Raw genomic sequence first — 21,823 nt, 5'->3', positions numbered from 1 at the left:
GATGTCTACTACATGTAGTTTGACTAGACCCAATAAAGAGGCGTTCATCTTGGACACTATCACCAGTAAAAAAAACTAAACAAAAACAAAACCCCGCAGCTATTTATACAACAATGTTCATTACAATGATCTTTAGACAATTTTTTAAACAGTTTAAACAACCATTCGTAATTTATTGAAGATTTCAATATTAACAATCAAACTGTGTTGATTAAGATTTCAGACATTTGTCCAGACTGTATAACAACTGTTATGAAATCCCCCCCAGCGTTGTATAACGATTTTAAACAGCCCTTTTCCTCTGTAAATCATTTGAATGATCAGAATATAAGTGATTTCAAAGACAAACGTTCAGAAACAACATCCATAAACAAACGACATACATTATTTAAATCCATAGAGAATATATTTTGAAAGATTACATTACCAATGAGAACGAAACTTCTTCTGATAAACTCTTATCAGATATTCATCCTAGGGCTAGACAGTGGGACGCTTCATTTCGTTTACATAATGTATTGCTTTTTAAAAGGTAACCTTTGCTTAAAAGAGCCAATCCACTTAGTACTGTCCATTAGTATTGCCCACTCATCTGGCATGTGCCTGGACAGTCGTAAGTAGCATGAATTTGGCCCGATCTTGGTGATTTTACTGTTTTTGCTAACCGGTATAAGCCTATATATTTGTCTGTTTGTGAACATTAGGATCTTTGCCATTTGATATTCTCCTTTCATTAGTAAGTAAATTTATATGAATAATGATTATTCTTGTCTTTATTACCTAATGTGCACCATTTCCTGGCGAAAATGGGTTCGGGGGAATAATGATTTTTTTTTAAAATAGATTTGGGGCAATGCTAAAGCTTGAGAACGGACACATATTTTTATACATACATGTAGTTTGACATTAGGCTGCAGGGCCGTCACCAGCTTTTTTCTAGGGGGGGGGGTGCTTTTTATGAAAAAAAAAAACACAAAACACAAAAAACAACGTATTAACTCAATTTCATGCAGTTATATAGCCCGCCGGCCAGATCTTTTTCAAAAGAGCCCTCAAGTATCCCTACCCCCCCTCCGTTTTTTTTTATTTTTTTTTTTTTTTTTTTTTTGGTTCTGAAGGGGGGTGCGTTCGCACACTCCGCACCCCCCCCCCCTGGCGACGGCCCTGGGCTGTGATACTCGGTGAGTTTCTCCCTCTCTATCTATTGCTCTGCCCATATGTATACTCTTAAAAAGGTTGGGCTAAAAAGGCCCAATTTTTACTCGTCACGAAGGCAACATATACTCTTCACACAACTATTGGTTAAAGTCTGTCCAAAATGGGTAATAAAAACTAATAATTGGGTAATAAATTTGCTCAATTGGATTATAATTGCCCTGAAATATATATATTATCAACAACCAACAAAGTGGACAGTATGCTGTCCAACATTTTAGGTGTGTACCCCATCCAACATTCTTACATTATTTCCCCAATCATATCAAGCATATTTCTGTTGAATGCATAATCTAGATTAGATCTAATATATTTTGCCAAGCCTTTTCAATAATTTGCTGTTGCCATCATAACGCTCAATTATTTCACATGGGAATTATCTTTAAATATTTATTAGCGTTACCCATATCGCTTTTTTTCTTTAAAAAATAAATGAAAACTTTATTTACACTAATCTCTGATATTACGTCAAACAATATCGGAGTAGCGTGTTCCATTTTGTCGTCATCAGTCCTTTTCGTCCCTCGACAATTTCAAGTGCTATATCGAACCTCAACATGTTCATCTTGTGGTGGAATGACCCTGATAGTCTCTGCGATCATATCAAGTTTTCCGTCTTATCTGGCACGCGTTCCTAAATCCCACGGCGCCCGGACACACGCATGGCGAGGTTACAGTGATACTGTTAAAACCTGGGTCCCGTAACACAAGGGTTAGCGATTGATCGTACGCTTGATTTTTACGATTGATTATACATGGTAGTCTATGGAATCAATCGTAGAAAAATGTTGTCACGTGCCCCGGACCCAGTACGATCAAAATTTGCAATCAATCGTAATAAATGCCAATGGCCAATCATGTTCGTTCTTGCATCAACACTTACTTCGAGACAGTGACCAGAAACCAATCAGAAGTCATCTATGTTGCGGAGCTCAATGGAATGTTAGTAAGCACTAAAGATGAATTAAGTCCCTATATATATCCTCTCGACTCGAAACTTTAAAAAATTCTTCATTAATGGCATTATTCCCGGAGTTTCATTGTTACGGGAAAAAAATTCTCTAATCGAAAATTGCAAGTGATCTTTCATTACAATAGCAAGTCAAGAACTGTCATAAAGGGTAATTTCAATTAGTGTGCAGATTATGGGTGTTTGAATAAGCCTCATGCCAGTGTTCTTTTGATGGAAAGTCTTATTCGCATCGAAGAAATGGCGATCCAATTCAGTTTGGGATTTACTCTGAGACAAAGTGTTTTGATATCTACATAGCTTTTATCATGCATGTGCATGATTTAAGTGGGAGGTTTGACGGATTGATATTTTCTATATAATCTACTCTTCCAGAGGATTTGAAGGGGAAAAAACGCCATATCCTTTTTTCTTTGTTTTCCATTGCTGTTTTATGCACACCCACACTCTACGAAATACTTTGGGTGGTGTACCCACGGTAACAAAAAAAATAGTCAATTTTGAAAAGGCCTGTTTTTGCACATCATTCTAGAGCATTCCAGTACTGACATGAATTTCTTAGGATGAAAGCAAAATATTTATGAAAGGCAAAGTGACTTCCTGAATTGTTAGGAAATATCATTTTCACATTTTCAATCAGCTGGATTCCGTTTTAAGCACGAATGAAATGTCAAGGCATAATTAAAATTTAGACTGCATTTTATGTCACGACAACCCTATTTTGCGAATGTTCATTTATGGTTCTTAGTAGTCTATTTTTAGTATATATTTCCCCTTCACTTGACAAATTTGGTTCTCGATATATGAAAACAAAAAATGTATTTACTATGAACATGTCAGTATAGACAATGTAAAGAAGGGTGATATGATGTTTGGTTAAATGTCGATTGCGACCTTGCCAACGCGTCACATGAAGCATGATCGGCAAACGTTGATATAAAAATAGGCGAGTATTGCAAGCCATTTAATTATCTTTTAATTTCCCATCAACAGCTGCAGCAAATGTTTAATAGTTTGCTGGGAGAGTTTGTTCGTCTGAAGTTTACTGTACTCTAGTTACTGCAGTTTGATCGATTTGCTGATATTCTGATCCATCTTTCGTACTGGGTTACCGAGTGATGCGGCTATTATCTGTGCAGAAACACGCCTTTTTCGCACGATCGATTCATCGCAAAGATTCAGATCCTTACAAAGATATTTGGTCAGTTAGGATAGGTGAGACGGGATATATATATATATATACCGCAGGGCCTGCCCCGAATACAGTTGAATATATTTTTTTGATTGTGTGGGTTTGTATTCGTGTGCGGGATTGAATATGGATTGGCATTTCTTAATAATCTTGATATATTTAAGACCAGTTGCTAGGTGCATCTGGCGGTGATATGTTTGAAGTGGGAATGTGTGGGTGCGTGAGTGTGTTTTAGTGTGCATATGCCTGCGTGTGGGTAATGTTTCTGTTGTGATCTTTAAATACTTTGTATTTTTTCTCATAGTTATTCCATGTTTGAGTAAAATATCATATGCAGGGGCCCCTGATTACAAGATGTGCTTCTTTGGGGTCCCAAACCTGTCATTTTTCATTTATTTATTATGTAACCGTTTATTTTGTTTGTACTTTGCCCTCCTTTCGACTGGTTTGAATAAAATTCAGTTCAATTCAATGTACCTAAACTACAAATCATATTTTATTGAACATTATGAATTAAATATAGATCTACGTTAGATATTAACGTATTTTAAGTGTAATCGTCATTATTGTTAATCTCATTCTCGATGCCATCCTTGTAAAATTAGTCTTGTATCTGAAGTTCACCCATACTGACATACGCACACACACATACACACACACAAGACACATTCACCCACACCCACACCTAAATACACACACGTTCGTAGTCACGACCTGCCTTGTCACCAGCTCTCTACAATATGTTTTAATATCATATTGAATTTATCCAGTAACTTTCGAATATTTATTATTTTTTGAAGATTTTATTATAAATCATAACCGATTCAAGAGTCAGGTTAATCTATCAGTGATTTTCATATCAAGACAAAGATTTCCTAATCGGGCTCGTAAACTGTAACTAAAAAACATCAACAAAGTAATGACGAAAAGACAAAGAGCGGAAATGCGGGAACTGCTGAGAGATTGCGTGAAGGGTGTATATACAAGTAAATTATGTTTACTTGTGAGATTGAATCGAAATGAACGGGAATTTGTTGAGCGAGATTGTCTGACAGAGGATTGATTCTTTGCCCCTTTTCACATCCTTGTTTGTAATTTTGGAAGAAATCCCAAGGAGCATACATGTAAATGGTGACATTGTGGTCGAGTTTTGCTGTAGATTATATATCAGTTGAAAGTTGACGAGGACTGATCATTAATATGACAAATGTGTGTCGAACAGTCCCATTGATTTTTATATCTCAGTATCATTGGTATCATTATGATTAACCCTAATCCTTAACCTTTATGAAATGATAGGTTCTAAAAGGATATTTCAATACACGGGTCTGCAGGTGATATGGATCAAGATATAATTACATGCACATGTACTTGCCGTTTACACTTTCTCCTTTCTCATTTCCATAGTTTTTCCAGTTTCTTTTCTTTCTACCCTAGTTTGTTTCAACCTGTAATCAAATCATTTATTTGCCTCGATTTGTTTGAAGTATGATATGAATGTCTCGATTTCGAACTCCTTGGCCGCTTCTTGCATCTATCGCTATTATTTACTGGCCTACTTTCGGAGAATGGGCCTGTATGTTACCTCCCCAAACACCTTTCAAAAAAGAAAGACAGCTTCCATATCTTATGTTTCTTGTATTTTTCCGCCTCACTTTTTCAGTTTCTCCATTACACTCAGTGCCCTTAAAAATGTACCAGGGGGCTTTTGTAAAACGAAAAAAGAGTAAAATAAAGGGAAACTGTGTGCAATCTGATGTAAATGATTGATTCATTTCGTTTCTTGTATTTTTCTGCCTCACCTTTTCTGTTTCTCCACATAATCCGTACCCTTAAAATGAATAATGTACCGGGAGGCTTATGTAAAACGAAAAAAGGGAATAAAATAAAGCGATACTGTGTGCAATCTGATGTAAATGATTGATTCATTTCGTGTTCCGTGGAGATAACGATTTTGGTTCTCCCACGCAATAATGACTTTGATGCGGATGACATCCTGGATTGTCTTCTTTTTCGGTATTGTTGCAAAACGAAATGCCATTTACTTAGTAAAAAGGGAAGGAATGCATAAGACTGATCTGGATGTCATGTGGTTTTGAGATCTTGATTTATTTTCAGATTGCTGGTAGTTAGATAACGATTGGCCTTGACCTCATAACGTGTCATCATCTATTTCTGATGGAAGGGCATAAAATGCCTTCATGATTTAAGTGGTCATTCTGGAATTGATCGGAAAATCTAGAAGCTTCGTCAATGACAAACTAATGACGACCTCGATGGAAGATATTTTGTGTATTTTATATGAAGTATATAGAGTTGCTGAGAGTCTTGTGTTATCACGATAATGGTTTTCACTTCTTTCATTCTCTTCCAAGCCATCTAAAAAGGAATGAAAATATATTACTCGTACCTTTCTGAAAGCATGGCTGCAATTTCTCTTGTTTGCAAACTTAAATTCCGTCTTTTTCTTTTCCCTTTTTGATCTTCCCGCTACCTAACCTTTCCGCTTTTGACAAAAAGGGGTCGCCTAGCGCTAGCGTGATTCTTTTAACAATGACCATTGAAAAAACGCTCTTTTTCGATGGCATTGATCGCAATCGTGCTCTTAACCTTTACTCTCGACTCTTGGCAAGAAGAAATTTCAATGCATTCTCTTTTCCTTGCATTCATATGATTCGATTTTGTAGGTAAACTGGCCATCATTTATGATAATTAAAATGACGAACCTGTGTATAATACTCTGTACATAGGAGGACTAAAAGAAAAACTAGTTTCTGTTATGAAGCTCCTCGCGAGTCGGGGTTTACAAATATACAAAAATAAAATCGGTATAAAATGACAATATATGTTTGGATGCATTACTTATTAAAACAAAGAACTTAATAATTAGAGTGTACGTTTCCATGTGCAATTATGGTATCCAGTCAATATGAAGTGTTAATGTATTTAATTAAACAACGTTATGCTGTCATCAGATAGTCAAGACTAAAGAGATTGAGTTGCATAAATTGTGAGAACTTCAATGTTACCAAAGCAGAGAATATGCAATATCGTCGAACGTGACAACAACGATCATGCTACATACACATTACAGTAAAATTATAGTATCAAAATAATCGTCATATGCATGTATACAATACTCAGAGAGAGAGAGAGAGAGAGAGGTCGGGAGGAGAGAGAAAGAAGATGAATGAAAAGAAGAAGAAAAAGAAAAAAGAAGAGGAGGAGGAGAGGGAACAAAGAGTTTAGAGAACTGGGGAAGAATAGAGAAAACAGAAAGAGAGATTAGAGGTCTAAACGGAGACAAGACGAAAACACTACTCTGCATTTTCAATTGGAGGCATGGAGAATAAGTGTTCACGTAGAGCATTAAGGAAAGGAGTGACAGATACACCAAGGCAAAGATCTCTGATCTCTGAAGGGATAGATTCCCTGAATCTTGGGAAAGAATAGAAACAAGAAAATTTCAGGGCATCACATCGTGCAAATTCATGGATGAAGAGTAACTTGTGAGAGTTCCGAGTTCTTGGCCTCGGTAAGATAAGAGTAGGTATGTCGTAAGTTCTAAACAACGATTTTACAACAAAGGCAGTAGATAGGTAGACCAGTCTATTATACAGTGGTGGGAGTTCTAAGCTGTGTAATATTTCATCATAAGATAGTGCATTTGCCCGATCATAAGGAAAGCAGAAGCGTGTGAATCGACGTTGAACTGCTTCAAGAGAGGACAAGTGGTTTTTTGATGGGGTAGCCAGACTGGTATACCGCATTTAATTATACGCTGACAAAGTGAACAGACCAACGTTTCAAAATGAAAGGATTTCGTGAATTCACGATCCAGCGGATGAATCCTAACAGTTTGGAACATTTGGATACAACAAAATTCACATGCTCAAGATCAAGCCAAGCCATTTGCAGGAATCAACAATATCGAGAGCATGGTTACCAGCAAAGTATTGATCTGTAATAACCTTTCGAGATCTAGTGATGTGCATTATCTTACATTTCAACGCATTCAGTTCCGTGGAATTATTATTGCACCAGAGGATTATGGAGTCAAGGTCAGATTGGAGAACTTCAGTGATATCCAGTATACATATTGTACGATACAGCACTGTGTCTTCAGCATATTGGGGCAAGCAAGTACCTGCATAAGTTAAGTTGGGCAGGTCTGCAGGACACAAATAAAAAAGAATAGGCCCAATGACACTCCCCTTGGGGACTCCAGAGATTACAGAACTCCAATCCGGCTGACCACCTTGGAACAGAACACGCTGGACCCGGTTTGTAAGAAAAGAACAATCCATTTCAAAGCATTCTGACATACCCCAAATCTATGTAGTTTACGAATAAGTACCGAATGACTCACTTTATCGAACGTTTTTGATCAGTCTAGAAATATTGAAGGTCTTTGTCGAAAGCAGAATCGTCCCTACTGTGTCACTTTTCCAGAGTTCAGGTGGAAACTGCTGCTTTGATTTCCACTTTCTAACAAAGAGTTCTTGGTTGCTGTTTGTCCTGAAGTTCATTTGGCAATACATTTTCTATGTTCTTTAAAGGGTTCTGCGTCGCAGCGCTAAAATCCCTTCGAGGCTATTGGCACTGTACTGACAGATTAAAATATATTTTTCATTCAGCAGAAATCCTGAAGACCCTGAAATGTTGCTTCCGATAGTTTTTGTTTTTATCAACCTGAAGTTCATTTGGCAATACATTTTCTATGTTCTTTAAAGGGTTCTGCGTCGCAGCGCTAAAATCCCTTCGAGGCTATTGGCACTGTACTGACAGATTAAAATATATTTTTCATTCAGCAGAAATCCTGAAGACCCTGAAATGTTGCTTCCGATAGTTTTTGTTTTTATCAACCTGAAGTTCATTTGGCAATACATTTTCTATGTTCTTTAATGGGTTCTGCGTCGCAGCGCTAAAATCCATTCGAGGCTATTGGCACTGTACTGACAGATTAAAATATATTTTTCATTCAGCAGAAATCCTGAAGACCCTGAAATGTTGCTTCCGATAGTTTTTGTTTTTATCAACCTGAAGTTCATTTGGCAATACATTTTCTATGTTCTTTAATGGGTTCTGCGTCGCAGCGCTAAAATCCCTTCGAGGCTATTGGCACTGTACTGACAGATTGAAATATATTTTTCATTCAGCAGAAATCCTGAAGACCCTGAAATGTTGCTTCCGATAGTTTTTGTTTTTATCAACCTGAAGTTCATTTGGCAATACATTTTCTATGTTCTTTAAAGGGTTCTGCGTCGCAGCGCTAAAATCCCTTCGAGGCTATTGGCACTGTACTGACAGATTAAAATATATTTTTCATTCAGCAGAAATCCTGAAGACCCTGAAATGTTGCTTCCGATAGTTTTGTGTTTTTTATCAACCTGTTTTTTTTCTCGAATTGACTGTCCATTATTTTGATCGTAGACTTTCTTATCGAGCCTCTTGATGAAGGTTAGGTTCAATAATATCGATCGCTTTCCTTACTAGCAGAAGTACTATCTTCTCTTAAAAAAGACAGCAGGCTGAGAGGAGAAGCACTACTACAAACCTGAATGTCGAAGGATGGAGGCCTTTAGAAATTTATTTTATGTTCAGAAGTAGGCTAAATTATTAAGGATGATAGAAACAGTGCTCGTTCATTTTTTCCTCCTTCATGTCCATTGCAGCAATGCCCATGTGCACACCATGTGATGATTTTCAGATGTGTTATCTTAATTTCAGAAAATTGCATTGTGTCAAATTATTTCTTTTTAGAGAAAGGAGGGCCCTCTATGCCACTGCGGTATGCAACGTGAGCAGATTACAAAACTCGTTTTTTATGGAACTGAATTATTGTGTTTTGCAGTGATTGCGTTTGGTTCGCATAGACCTTGTATCGAGGTCACTTCTCTGCCAAGATGACTTTCAGAACACAAAGAAAAATCATTATAGCCTTTCCTTTCACCATTTCCTCTCCTTGAATCCGTTTCCTTTTCTTCCTCCTTTTTCCATATCATACTTAATTGCTAGTTTTTCAGCTTTTCAACCTTTTAGCTATTTTTGTCACAGCTGTATATAAATTTGTTGTATTCTCTCCACCTTAACGGAGAATAGGGTGTTTATTATTATTGTCCACGACGGTTGATGATTTCATCTCCCCGGGGTTGCATAGCAAGCATGTAAGTTACCGAATGCTCGCTTTTGATTGGTTGAAAATCAGGATGCGTGTGATTTTTAGGGTTGCATTTGATTGCATCTCATTGAACATAGGGCCGCGGGAGTAATATTAATAACAGAATGTGAAGGTATGCAATATCAAGAAGGATTTCTTTCCCAATTAATTAGACTCGACACAGTGTACGCTATGGAGATTATTTGTGGATATATCAAAACTTGTCGTGATAAAGCTGATGTGATGTAAAAGAGCTGCTCGGATATTGAAATAATACTCATCTTGTGTCCGTAAATGCGTGTGTGTGTGTGGGTAGATAGGGTGGGTGTGAAAGTGTACGCTTGTTTTTCCTAAATATTTTTTATGTTTTATGTTGGATGTGGAAGATGTGTTTATAATAATAATAACAATAAATATATATATTTCTAAAGCGCTGTAGCTGGGCGCCATATACATGTAGGCGCTAAAGCATTCAAGGAATAAATCCTACCTGGTACCCATTAACCTCACCTGGGTCGAGTGCAGCACAATGTGGATAAATTTCTTGCCGAAGGAAATTACGCCATGGCTGGGATTCGAACCCACGACCCTCTGTTTCAAAGTCCGGAGACTGATCCACTGGACCACAACGCTCCACGTATATCCCTTTTTTTTGGGGGGTGCGTGCGCTTGTTTTTCTCATAGTTTTTAAAGTCTGGAATGAGGACGACGTGCATGCGTTTATAAAATAACAAAGGTGTACTATGTATTTTTTTTTGGGGGGGGGGGTTGTGCGTGTGCCCGTTGTCTCCTGAATGTGTATTCGGTCTGTGATGTGGATGATGTAATGTATATATTTAAAATTGCGCGGGTGTGAGTGTATGCATTTTTTTTATAAATTGTTAGACAGTCACGAGGAAGTCGGCTGCCTTCGAATTACAGGTGTTGATATCTTAGGTCAAAATGTCGACTACAATATATTTATATATTAATACAAATATTGTGATTTAGGTCCAAAGTCAATAATTATTTCTTCTCTTTTCAGATCTCGTCGACATCAATGTACACTAAGATCATGGAGTTTACTACAGAAAACACGTCTATCTATGGTGATGACAACGATGTCAAATGGGTGTTTCGTCCAATTGAGTGGAACTGGCAAACGATAATCCGAACGATTCTTGCTATCCTTGGGACTCTCGGAAATACTCTCGTTATCTTCGTCTACATGAATCGGAAGCGAATGAACAGTTGCACCAATACGTTCATCGTTGGACTAGCTTTTGCGGATCTAATCACGTCTTTTCATCAGTTCCCGAGACCGAAGGAAGTGTCTGTGCCTTCAGGTTTCCTTGGAGAACTCTACTGCAGGATACTATTCGTGGGATCCAATGTCACCATGTGGATATCAATCATCGCGTCCGTATTCACACTTACCATGATCGCTTGTGAACGGTACGTGGCAGTTGTGTACGCGGTTCATTACCGCACCATATTTTCGAAGAAGCGTCCTCGTTATGTTCTCCTCGGCTGCTGGGCTGCATCGATAACACTGAACACTCAAAGTTTCTACATCAATTTTCTAAACAAGGACAGTCACACTTGCTATGTGAAATACCCAAGCCTCCATTTTCAGAAGTTTATCGGAGTGACTTTCTTCCTCATTGAGTATTTCCTTCCCATGGTTATCATGTTGTTTACGCAAACGCGCACGGTCATGTCCCTGCGCGCGCAGGCTCGTTCGTTGACGTCGGATCGCAAAGAGAGCAACGGGCCTGCGCTGTCGCTTCTGCAAGCAAGACGTCGGGTCATCGAAATGCTCTTCATGGTCGTCATCACGTTCATCATCTGTTGGTCACCTGACCAGATAGCCTACTTCTGCTACATGATGAATATACTCGACGCGTCTTTTCTCACAGGCTCTCTCTACACTACCTTTTTGGTATTGGCCTTTGCCAATTGCTGCATGAATCCGTTCATTTATGCCTGCAGAAATGCGAACTTCCGGCGGGCCCTGCGAGAGCTGTTCACCAAAGGAAAGAAAAACAAGGTTCACAGTATTAACACCATTGCAGGAGGACAGGAGGAAACGATGGCCGATACCCTGGCGAAACAAGGAGGACAGATGGGCTGAAAATGATGCCTTTGAAAATAACAGTGAAAGAATTTATTTTTGACCATGTGCATGTGTACTAAAAGGCTGTATTTATTTGTGTACTTAAAGGCTGACGATTTTGTAGATAATATTGGCGATGTACATGTCGCACAATTATTGATGGGCAGCAATATGCTGAAAAAAGAAGAAGAATAGATCAGAATAGGCTAGTACACCAAGAACGAATATGCCTACAGCAGATATTGCCTTGTACATCAATGTTATGAAAAAACAATGTTAAAATTACAGTGAGAATTAGTAATCATACGAAAAAAAACCAAGTAGCCCGTGATCTAAATGAAATGAAATATTCATTTGCATCATTTCACATCAACATGCTGGCTAACAATATAACATTGCTTTAGAATCGTTATCAACATTTGAAGACGTTACATGCAAAAGGGACTAAATCCAATTTTCTTTATTCTTAATAAATCAACATATTTTATTTTACCCAAATCTATCTTTCCTTTCAGGAAGATCTTACACTCTGTTCAAGAGTCAGCAATATAGGTAATAAACATGAGAATTAAAACAATCCTGGAGATGTCTGTTATTATATATGATTCTTTTATATTAATAATTATTATGGCTTTATTCCCTTTTGCATGAAAAGTAATTTCAAGTTGTTGCTATGTCAGACAAAAACTTATGCATGTCAGTAGTAAACAGACCAGTAAATCATTTCAACATCTATGCTGACAAAAGGAAGGGTAAGGGAAGAGAGAAGAACTATTACATTAATGTTAAACCCTCTGTACATCTGCAACCCCTCTTGACTTTTCATGCAAAAGGGAATTCATATTAAATGAAATAAATCTGCAGGACTCAATAACTGTCGTTTTTTATTATGATTTTTAAGCAAAGGAACAAAACTTCCGGATGGAAACATTGATTTAGTGAAAAAATATTGATTTATATGAGCAAAAGTGGATTTAGTCCCTTTTGCATGAAAATGTAAATTTCACGTGCATTTTTAATAAAATTCTTGAAAACTTTGAGGGTTTGGCTATAGTCGGTTTGATGCACATAGCGAATGTCCAATTAAACATGCAAGAAAATGCCAATGATAAAGAAATTGATTTAGTCCCTTTTGCACGTTAGCTATTCATTTGTTATTTTATATGTATTAAAAAATCTATAAATTCATTTCTATCAACTGACAACCTTTAACGAACCTCACAAATACGCGCGAGCACCTTGACTATGTACATTCCGATCATTCAAAATTAGTGGATTTTCAATTATTTGTCACCTGTTGAAGAAAGTTTCTGATAAAGCAAGTGAAAATATCTGTTAACGTCATACGACGCTTATACGCAAATGTATTATATATGTATACATTTTAATACCATCTATTTTGCTGAAGAGGACAATGAATTGAATGGACTAAGCTGGACATTGGGTGATTTCAAGTCCGGTGTTGGCCTTGGTGTTGGAGGCGAAAGTTGGACGTTCCAAATGTGGTTATCCGATTGGTTGAAAAGCTAGTTTTATTGATTTTTTAAGTTGTTTTAACTGTATGGCACTTAATTATTGAAACGTTTCCCTGGACTGCGACTTAGAGCAGTATTTTTATGATAAAATGACAAAAATTCCGTCTGTTTTCCCCCCTTCTATCGTGATTTGGAACATTGCATCTTGTTGTCGTGAATAATTCATATATTGAACGTGCTGCAGCCCCCTATAAAGCTTCAATTTTCGAGGTTGTATTTCAATGTCTTTAAATGATGATTTGAATACAAAGCTAATATTTTTGTGACTATCATCCCCATAAGTATATGAGGACGATAATTGCGATGTTTATGTTTTGGTTGTCATGGTGGTTGATGATGATGGTGATGATGATGATGATGGTGGTGGTGATGATGATGATGATGCTGATGATGTTGATGATAGCAATGATGATGAATGATGATGATAATGACGAAGATGGTGATGATGACGATGATGATAACAATGGTGATGGTTTTGATAGAGATGCTGAGGGTCATGGTAATATTGAAGATAGTGATTTTTATTTTTATGAGGATTTGATTGGCAAAATTGTCTAATTATTGATCGACATCATGTTCCGAAGAAAATTTTACAGTCACTTAACCCATTTAGGGACTTTGATCAATGCTAAAATTGAGGCAAGATGTCGGTGGGCAAAGAAAAATATGATTTTATTTTATTTATTTTTTAGGGGAGGGTTGTTTAGCTTTCGTTTTATTTTTTGTTTCATGTAGAGCTCCTCTGTTTTATAAGATACATAACATCATTTTTTTTCAATTGTCATCATCATAAACAACATTCATCATCAACATCATCATCATCGTTATCATCATCATTCATCATCATCATCATTCAATATCAACATCATCAGCAGCAGCATCAACGATACCACCACCCACCCCTACATCTCATCTACAATGCAAAAACTATGGTGTTGATTTAACACCAGCCCGGAATCTATATATATGTCCACACCAGAGAAGTGTTAAACACACCAATTTCGTTTTGGTCTAACACCAGATAGGTGTTTTAGTATTAAAACAACATCGGTTTGATTCCAAACTGGTGTTGTTTTAATACTTCTCTGGTGTGGACATACATATAGATTCCGGGCTGGTGTTAAATCAACAGTGTATACACCCTCACAATCTTCGCATGGCCCTGGGAAGTGGGGGTGCTGCGTGTGTTCTTTTCCATGAGCAGCACCCCCAGGAATTCTGGATGATGTAGCAAAATGGAGAAATGTACCAAAAACATCCTCAAATATTTTGTACAGAATTTTTTTGGGGTGGGTGGGGGGGGGGGGCTTGTCCAATTTAACATCAGTACCCCTGTCAAAAAATCGTCCCAGGGCCCTGACCCTTCATCGTCAATACCCCCTACGCACACACCCACACACACCCTGGTAGATACAAACTGACAATGAAGCAGATCCATCATTCCTAATCAGTTACATCAAACGTATTTCTTATTTGCATTGTATTCACAGATCATACCAAATTTAGATGCTGTAAAATAAATGTATCATATCTGAATCATAACTGTTATATATTTAAATTTGCTAAATAAATGTATCAAATCCACAAAGCCATTACCGCATTCAAATTTGCTTCATTGTATGACTTGGTAGTTCTAAAGGAGAGGTGGTCATGTAAAAAAATCACAGCCGGTTTACGTTTTGTACAGTCTATTGTAGGAGTAATACAGGAGCGTCTTGAGCACCTAACAAGGTGGATATGTGCGCAATATAAATAGCCTATATTATTATATAATTTGAGATGAAGTGCCCTCTCCCCTTTTCCAATAAAGAAAGATTGCTTCCGCCATGACCCAAGAGATCGAAGCCAGCGACCGATGGGAAGAGTTGTTTCCTTTAAATCTAATTTCTGTCGACAAATTTGCAACTGCCGTTGGGAAAATAAGTATAGTGTAGGGAACAAACTTTAAGAAAATCAAGAAATTGAACTTTTAAAAGGAAGGGATATTGAAGTAAGTAAATTGAGAGGAAATGTAAGAAAACAGAGGTTGTATTCTCTCCTTATTTTCAGTTTCTTTCAACTTTATTGTTTTAGTTTTCTATCATTTGCGTCTCCTTTTTGTAAATACTTCGTTTTCCACCGCTTTATTTCGCCCCCCACTTTCCATTCCTTTGAAGACCGCAAATTTAGCCAATTGAGTGGGGTGTCAATTCACCAACGCTCGTTACCCGAGAGAGACTATAACCAACAACAAGTTAATTCTTTTTTAACACGTTTAACCCCAACGTAACCCTTCTCTCCCCATCCCATCTCTTTCTTCTCATTTTCGCTCCCCTCCCACTCCCCTCTTCTCCTCCTCTCTCTCTCTCTCTCCCCTTCTCTCTCGTATTTTTTATATTTAGAAAAGGAAATAAAGAAATGATATTTTCAAAACGTCAACATAGGTATCGAATTTAGAATATTTCAAAAATAGATTATGAGTAATCGTGTACAATTGCAAATTGTCTTCAAAAATATATAAAACAATTAAATCAGAATTAACCGGAAAGGGAGAAGAAACTAAAACTCAATGAGTGTTTGACATGCAAAAGAGAGCATGCATGGTACACTGTTAAAAATACCCTGATTTTACAGAAAAAATAAAGACTATTTTGCAAAGAGCAATCACAGAATCATTCTGTAAATTCATAAAACAGGAATTTTTCTGCAATTTAACAGATCAGGTCTGTTCAAAAAGGGGAAAAGGGTGTTTATTAAAGGAAATTTGTAAGGTTCCATACACCCAATACCAATTTCCTGTAAGGTTACGCAATTTGGTAAGATTACAGGTGTTCTCGAGACTCTGCTGCAGGAACTTCTTTTATTTTAAGGACAAATTTTCTAACAGTGTAGTACAACCCGCTCACCCCCCCCCCCCCCCCACAGTAAAAAAAATAGCACGTTGTTTAATGCAGTCACTCTAACAAGTTGTTTAAACTTTTTTTTGTAATTGTTTGAACTCCTTACTCAACTTGTTTAAAAATTTTCCACAGTTGTTTAAAATATTTAAACAATAGTTGTTAGAGCGACGGGCTTTAACAACGTGCTTAGAATTTTAAACAGCGTTTTTACAGTGTATGCAGGTCACTGTATCCGCGCCTGACCGTAACCTAGTTATTTCAAATATAAATGTAATGCTTTTTCTTCTGTGGTTTCTACTTTATTTCTACCCTATACATAAAGTCAAATCATATTTATTTCAGGGGGGGGGGAAAAAAGTAACCACAAAAAATACGATAAATATTTAAACAGTTCGGAGATCGTGTATCCTTTTAGATTGATTAGGCTGTTAACATGATCGTGAAATGTAATCGGTTGGCGGTATTTCCTCGCGCGTAACACGATCACTCGCGCTTTCCATCAGCTCAACAATAATCATGCAGGCGATAAATTGGACGATTGTGGTTTCCATGGCAACGACAATCAACAAATAGGAAGGCTCGTTTCTACAGCTGAGACTACTGAGTTAATATTTGTTTGCAAAGTATTTTTAGAACAAAACGTATGTATTGCTTTAAAATAACTGTGATTATGTTGAATGCCGTACACACAACCGCCAATCCTCATCATACTCATGATCTCCAGTACTTTAAACATTATTGCTCTGGCCCGGCAGCGATTTTGTAATTTGTCAGTACTTGTGCATCCGTCGCGAGAGGGCAGTACACATGACGATATAATAGGTATCCCGGGCCTAATTCATTTCCCATAGACTCGTGTGTTAAATTCGCACTTAAAAAAATCATAAAAAATAAGGAAGAAATTCGCGGGTTGAATGTTTACTACCAGTGGACAGGATATATGTCTGACATTCCATATCTGACCAGAAAAGGGTACCTCGACCGGCTCATTTAAAAAGACTACACCTGACAGGATCAAATTCATCACTTGAGAGATATGATGGCCCTAATTCTTCCGCCAGTAAAAAAATAGTTCCCAAGTAGTGATATATGTTTCCAATTTGGAAAAGGAAGTTCAGTAGGTATCCTCCCTAGAATCAGTGTTAGATTGTCAATCATATTAATTCATTTTTGTCAATCAGCAATATCAAATTTTGAATTTGAAAAAGTATGGGTTGGCTCGAATGAATATCTTTTGCCTGCCAGTTGTAATTAGGCCCGTGTAACCGATAGGGTTTATTTTCATACGACCAGCACGCCTCATCACGGAACACAATAGTTAGGATAAATCGTAATTTCTGCGCCAGTGATCAGCTTTATTGGTGTGGCTCAGGGGGGCATTTCATGAAAGGACTTGTCGGACATTTTATTCAACAAGTACCAGTTTATCCGACAGTAACCATAGGAACAGGGCCTCTCAGCCAATCAGTATCAAGGAAAGATGTCAGATCTGACAACTTGTCGGATGAAAATATTGATAAAAGGCTTACCTGATAGTTAGTCAGTGCCGCAGTCAAGTTAATGGACTACAATTCTAGTCTCGCCTCTAGAATGATTTTTCAAATATAACTTTAAACAAAATTGAATATAGGCAAAACTCTGAAAAAGTCCAAATTTTGCAATGTGATTCAAAGCCCCCCCAACCCCCCCCCCCAACATTATCTCGTTATTCCCTAAACTGCAGATCGCCAAGCCCCCTCCCCCGCTCTATAATTGCAAAAGAGTTACTAAATGATTCTATTCCGTAATCACACTCATCTTGGAGTGATTCTAGGGACCAGTGCCTTTGGAGTGAATTGTGCATCCTCTTTAAGTGCCTTGTGACTCTTTTTGGAGAAGAGGCACATGCATTTCACTCCAAAAGGAGTCATAATGCACTCTAAAGGATTTAAAGGGATTTGTCCCTAGTATCGCTCCAAGAGGAATGTGATGAGGGACTAGATTAGCCTTTGTGATTAGAGAGTGGATCCATCGATGTTGAAAAGAAAGTTAGAAAAAGCCCTCTTCTTTGAGAAATTATGTACTCTACTAAGGAAAGAAAAAAATCCAACATCGAGGACAGTATGAAACAAGGGAAAATGATAGACAACAACATTTGTAAAAAAAATTGTGAACAGAATAACAGAAGGAGCATCGATCGGGGAAAGGATATTTAGGCTATTTGCTGATGTTTAATGGCGCGCTGTTTGTGGTTTCTAAATCTCGCCGACCCACTTCTGCAATTACCTAAACCCTATTTTTTATCAAAGCGGTCTTCCTAATTCAAAAAAGGTATACTGTAACTGTATACCTGAATCAAACATACTAATAGAGACATCACCGTGGTTAAGGCCACGGTGGCAGTGGCGTACCCAGGATTTTCCAATAGGGGGGGGGGGGGTCAAATTCGTCCGCCCCCCCACAAAAAAGTATTCAACCACAAATAAAGGCTTACGTACCAGGAAAAAAATGACAAGCAAAAAAAAGAGAAAAGGTCCTCAAGTTCAATAGAGGGGGGCCACTTGTCGCTAGTCAGAGATCAGTTGTGACTCGTCGGGGGGGGGGTGCAGGGGTTCGTCCCTTGCATGAAATGTGACTAGTCACGGGGGCAGTCTCCCCCCCCCTCTCCTTAGGTACGCTAGTGCACGGTGGATTTTAATACTTAATTTGGCTCGATTACCTAAAGACCTAGATGTGGGTTGCAGTACAGGCACCGAAACAGCTAATGTAAGCACACCTAATGGTACAATATTTACATCCACTCTAGCCAAACTTCGCGCGCGCAAAAAGAAAAGAAAAAAGAACCGCATTAATGTTACCTCGACAAATCAAGGGATTTTTCCCGCGTGAGGAAAGTAATCACAATTTGACGCGTTTTGCACGAACATTATTCTCATCATCGTGTGTTGCCGCCCGCCGCCGTGCCGAATTCCCGCCAAACTTATCAAAGTTTGTCCAGTCATCAAAAGCAATTTTCTGGGGATGATAACGGTTTATGATGGTAATTGCGAGATATCTACTTTCTCAGCACGATTTTATTTACATTTTAGTTCCAGCGAGTGCGTCAAATGTCATGCTTAAGAAATGTGAAATTCTTCTATTCACAAAACAGGAAGAACATTATCCAGAAAAGCAAGTCATGAAAAATGAGTATCGGCAAGATAAATATTCCTACAATGTACATAATGCAGGGGCGGATCAAGCTTTCACCAATAGAGGGGGGGGGGGGAATATTTTCATCAACATTTTACTTGATTGGCCGCTAAAATATGATTTTTTTTTTGGGGGGGGGGGTTCAGAGGGTAGTACGAAGTAAAGACTGAAGTTTTGAGTATATGTTAGATTTATTGTTTTAGTGAAACATATCATGTGGTCTTCATATATAATGCGAGCGCGAGCTCAAATTCTGTGATAACTTATGTCCTTAGACCTGAAGATTCTGGGCAGTTTTTAATCATGAACAAATATGTGTATCCAACAAAACAATGAGAGCGCGAAGCGCGAGCCGAAATTTTATTACAGTAACGTGAAAAGGTGAAAATGACATGGATTTTGAATAAAGTGCAGCATCTATTGTACTTTTGCAGTTTGTTATTGAAATTTCACATTTTGAATTTGGGTTTTTGTCATCTTTTCCGTCACTTTTAAGAACTGACAGTGCTGTCAGACTTAAAATTGCAAACAAATAGCACTATAAATAGATTCTCTATTCTAATGACACACTTATTAACTCCTTGCGAAATTTGATGACTTTTTTACGTATTTTGACTGATTAATAGAGGTTCAAACTCATTGTAGTGATCTTGCAAGGTCTAAAAATGCCAAATTCTTTTGAATGCGCAATTCTTAAGAACATCCATTTGGGTGAAATTTTAAGCTCTATAGCAAATAATTTTAGCTCATGGACCCATGTTAATCTTTGCATATTTCGAATACTTAGGTTCTAAAGTATCTATGTGCAAAGTTTGGTGAAAATGACATGGATTTCACTTTAACTGTGGAACGGCCTTAAGTGCCATTTAATCCTCTTGAATGGGATTCATTACACAGGCAATGCGAGCGCGAAGAGCGAGCAAAATTTTTTTATATAAAGTCTATTTTCCAATTCTTCCCCTCACCTTTTTCTTGTTCCCTTTCGGGGTCGGGCCGGCTGTTACGAGGCTGTAAATTACAAATGACGGGTATAATACCCCTTTCTTACTTTTCTTTCTGTTTTTATAGTTTCTATCAAGCTAAAGATTACACTTTTTACTGCAGCTTGTCAAAAAATAGGGGGGGGGGGGGGCGGGGCCGGCTCGGCCCCCTCCTGTAACCGCGCCTGTAATGCTATATGGATCCTTGCATTTTAACATGTTCACCAACGGATATTTTCTTCGCGTAAATTTGAAGTTCACCCTGACGAAGAGTTTGCTCTAAAAATAATTTCTAAATAATCGTGAAGGTGTGAGGAAGCTCCATTAAAGATTAAGAAAGTTATTTTGAATGATAGGTTTTTTTTAATTTGTGACGTCATTATACAAGCAGCTGCCCCATGATTATGTTATGTTAATAGGCCTATAAAATTCATGAATTTTAATTTTCTAATGGTTCATGATAACTAAAAAAAACGTCTTTCTGGAGAGAGTGTGAAATAATTTGTCTGTTGATATACTGAAGGTAGAATATTCACTTTTCTGAGAAAAAGATATTTCATTGATTTTTAAATTCATGATGTATGGCAAATTGCCTGCATAGTTATGACGTCACAAATAAGAAAAAAACCTGACAAATTTTTAAATCATTGATGGATTCTACCCAAAACATTTACCAATATTATTTTATTTTCCTGCTATTTCTTATATATATTTGTATGGGTGAACTCCGCCTTTAACTGTGGTTGTCGCAGTTTTCCTTCGAGTGATATTAGACATTAAGGCAGGCCTATTCTTCAAATACTAGTGTGTCACAGAACATAAATGAGTATGACTACTTAGCTTTTGTGTGATTTTGTCTTTTTATTATTTTTTTATAGGGCTAGGTCTTTAAATTTCTCTTATAACCAATGGGTAATTTCTAACTCACAATCCTCAGAACAGGGTCCACAAAACAACCATCTTCGTTTTCCTTATATTCTCACACTAGCCCTCTTTTCTTATATTAATTGCCTCTCACTCTACTACCTTAACCATACTCGTAAGAATTTCCTCGCTCTATTTACGTTTCTGTCACGTGACCTTGATCTTCAGGTGTCAAATATCGATTGAAAGTTTGCACTTAATCGATAGCACGTTTCGTGCTTGGTAAGCTTGAACTGATCAATAAACCACTTCAATTGGACGTTTTAATGGCAAGCAAAGGTGTTGGATTCACATTTATCACGACAATTTTAGTTCTCTTTCGTTCGATGAAAGGGAAGCATTTATTGGTACCTTACCAATTTCCCATTTTATGAGGATAATCATTTAACTAGGTACAAGCGCATGGGTGAGGTATATCAAATATAGATATACGAAGAATTGTATGAAGCATAATAAAGTACATAACATTCACCAAGGCAACTCATTCAACTTGTATACCACCCCCTCTTCCCATCCTAATTATCGGTGCCTTCCTCGCTGTAGTTTACGTTTATCTCCTCTCCTAACCCATCAGTAACTTCACTCTCTTGTCTTTGGCATCTCTCCCCACCCCTACTCTTTCTCTCACTCTTGGTGTCTACCCATATTCATCCCTTATTCCTCTCTCTGTGTCTTCCTGTTCTTTCTCTTTCTTTGTGGGAG

At 37.6% G+C, this 21,823-nt stretch overlaps 1 protein-coding gene across 1 annotated transcript; it reads left to right on the top strand.

Annotated features, from left to right (window-relative positions):
* Positions 1-10,566: 10,566 nt before the first annotated feature.
* On the top strand, positions 10,567-11,719 carry LOC121426770 (galanin receptor 2a-like). Its single transcript, XM_041623164.1, has one exon. The coding sequence runs from the start codon at positions 10,577-10,579 to the stop codon at positions 11,648-11,650; it is 1,074 nt and encodes a 357-aa protein (XP_041479098.1). The 5' UTR covers positions 10,567-10,576; the 3' UTR covers positions 11,651-11,719.
* Positions 11,720-21,823: the final 10,104 nt, after the last annotated feature.

The sequence above is a fragment of the Lytechinus variegatus genome, chromosome 13, assembly GCF_018143015.1.
Source record: "Lytechinus variegatus isolate NC3 chromosome 13, Lvar_3.0, whole genome shotgun sequence".
In the NCBI taxonomy this organism is placed as follows: domain Eukaryota; kingdom Metazoa; phylum Echinodermata; class Echinoidea; order Temnopleuroida; family Toxopneustidae; genus Lytechinus; species Lytechinus variegatus.
This window is presented reverse-complemented; position numbering and strand designations above follow the sequence as displayed.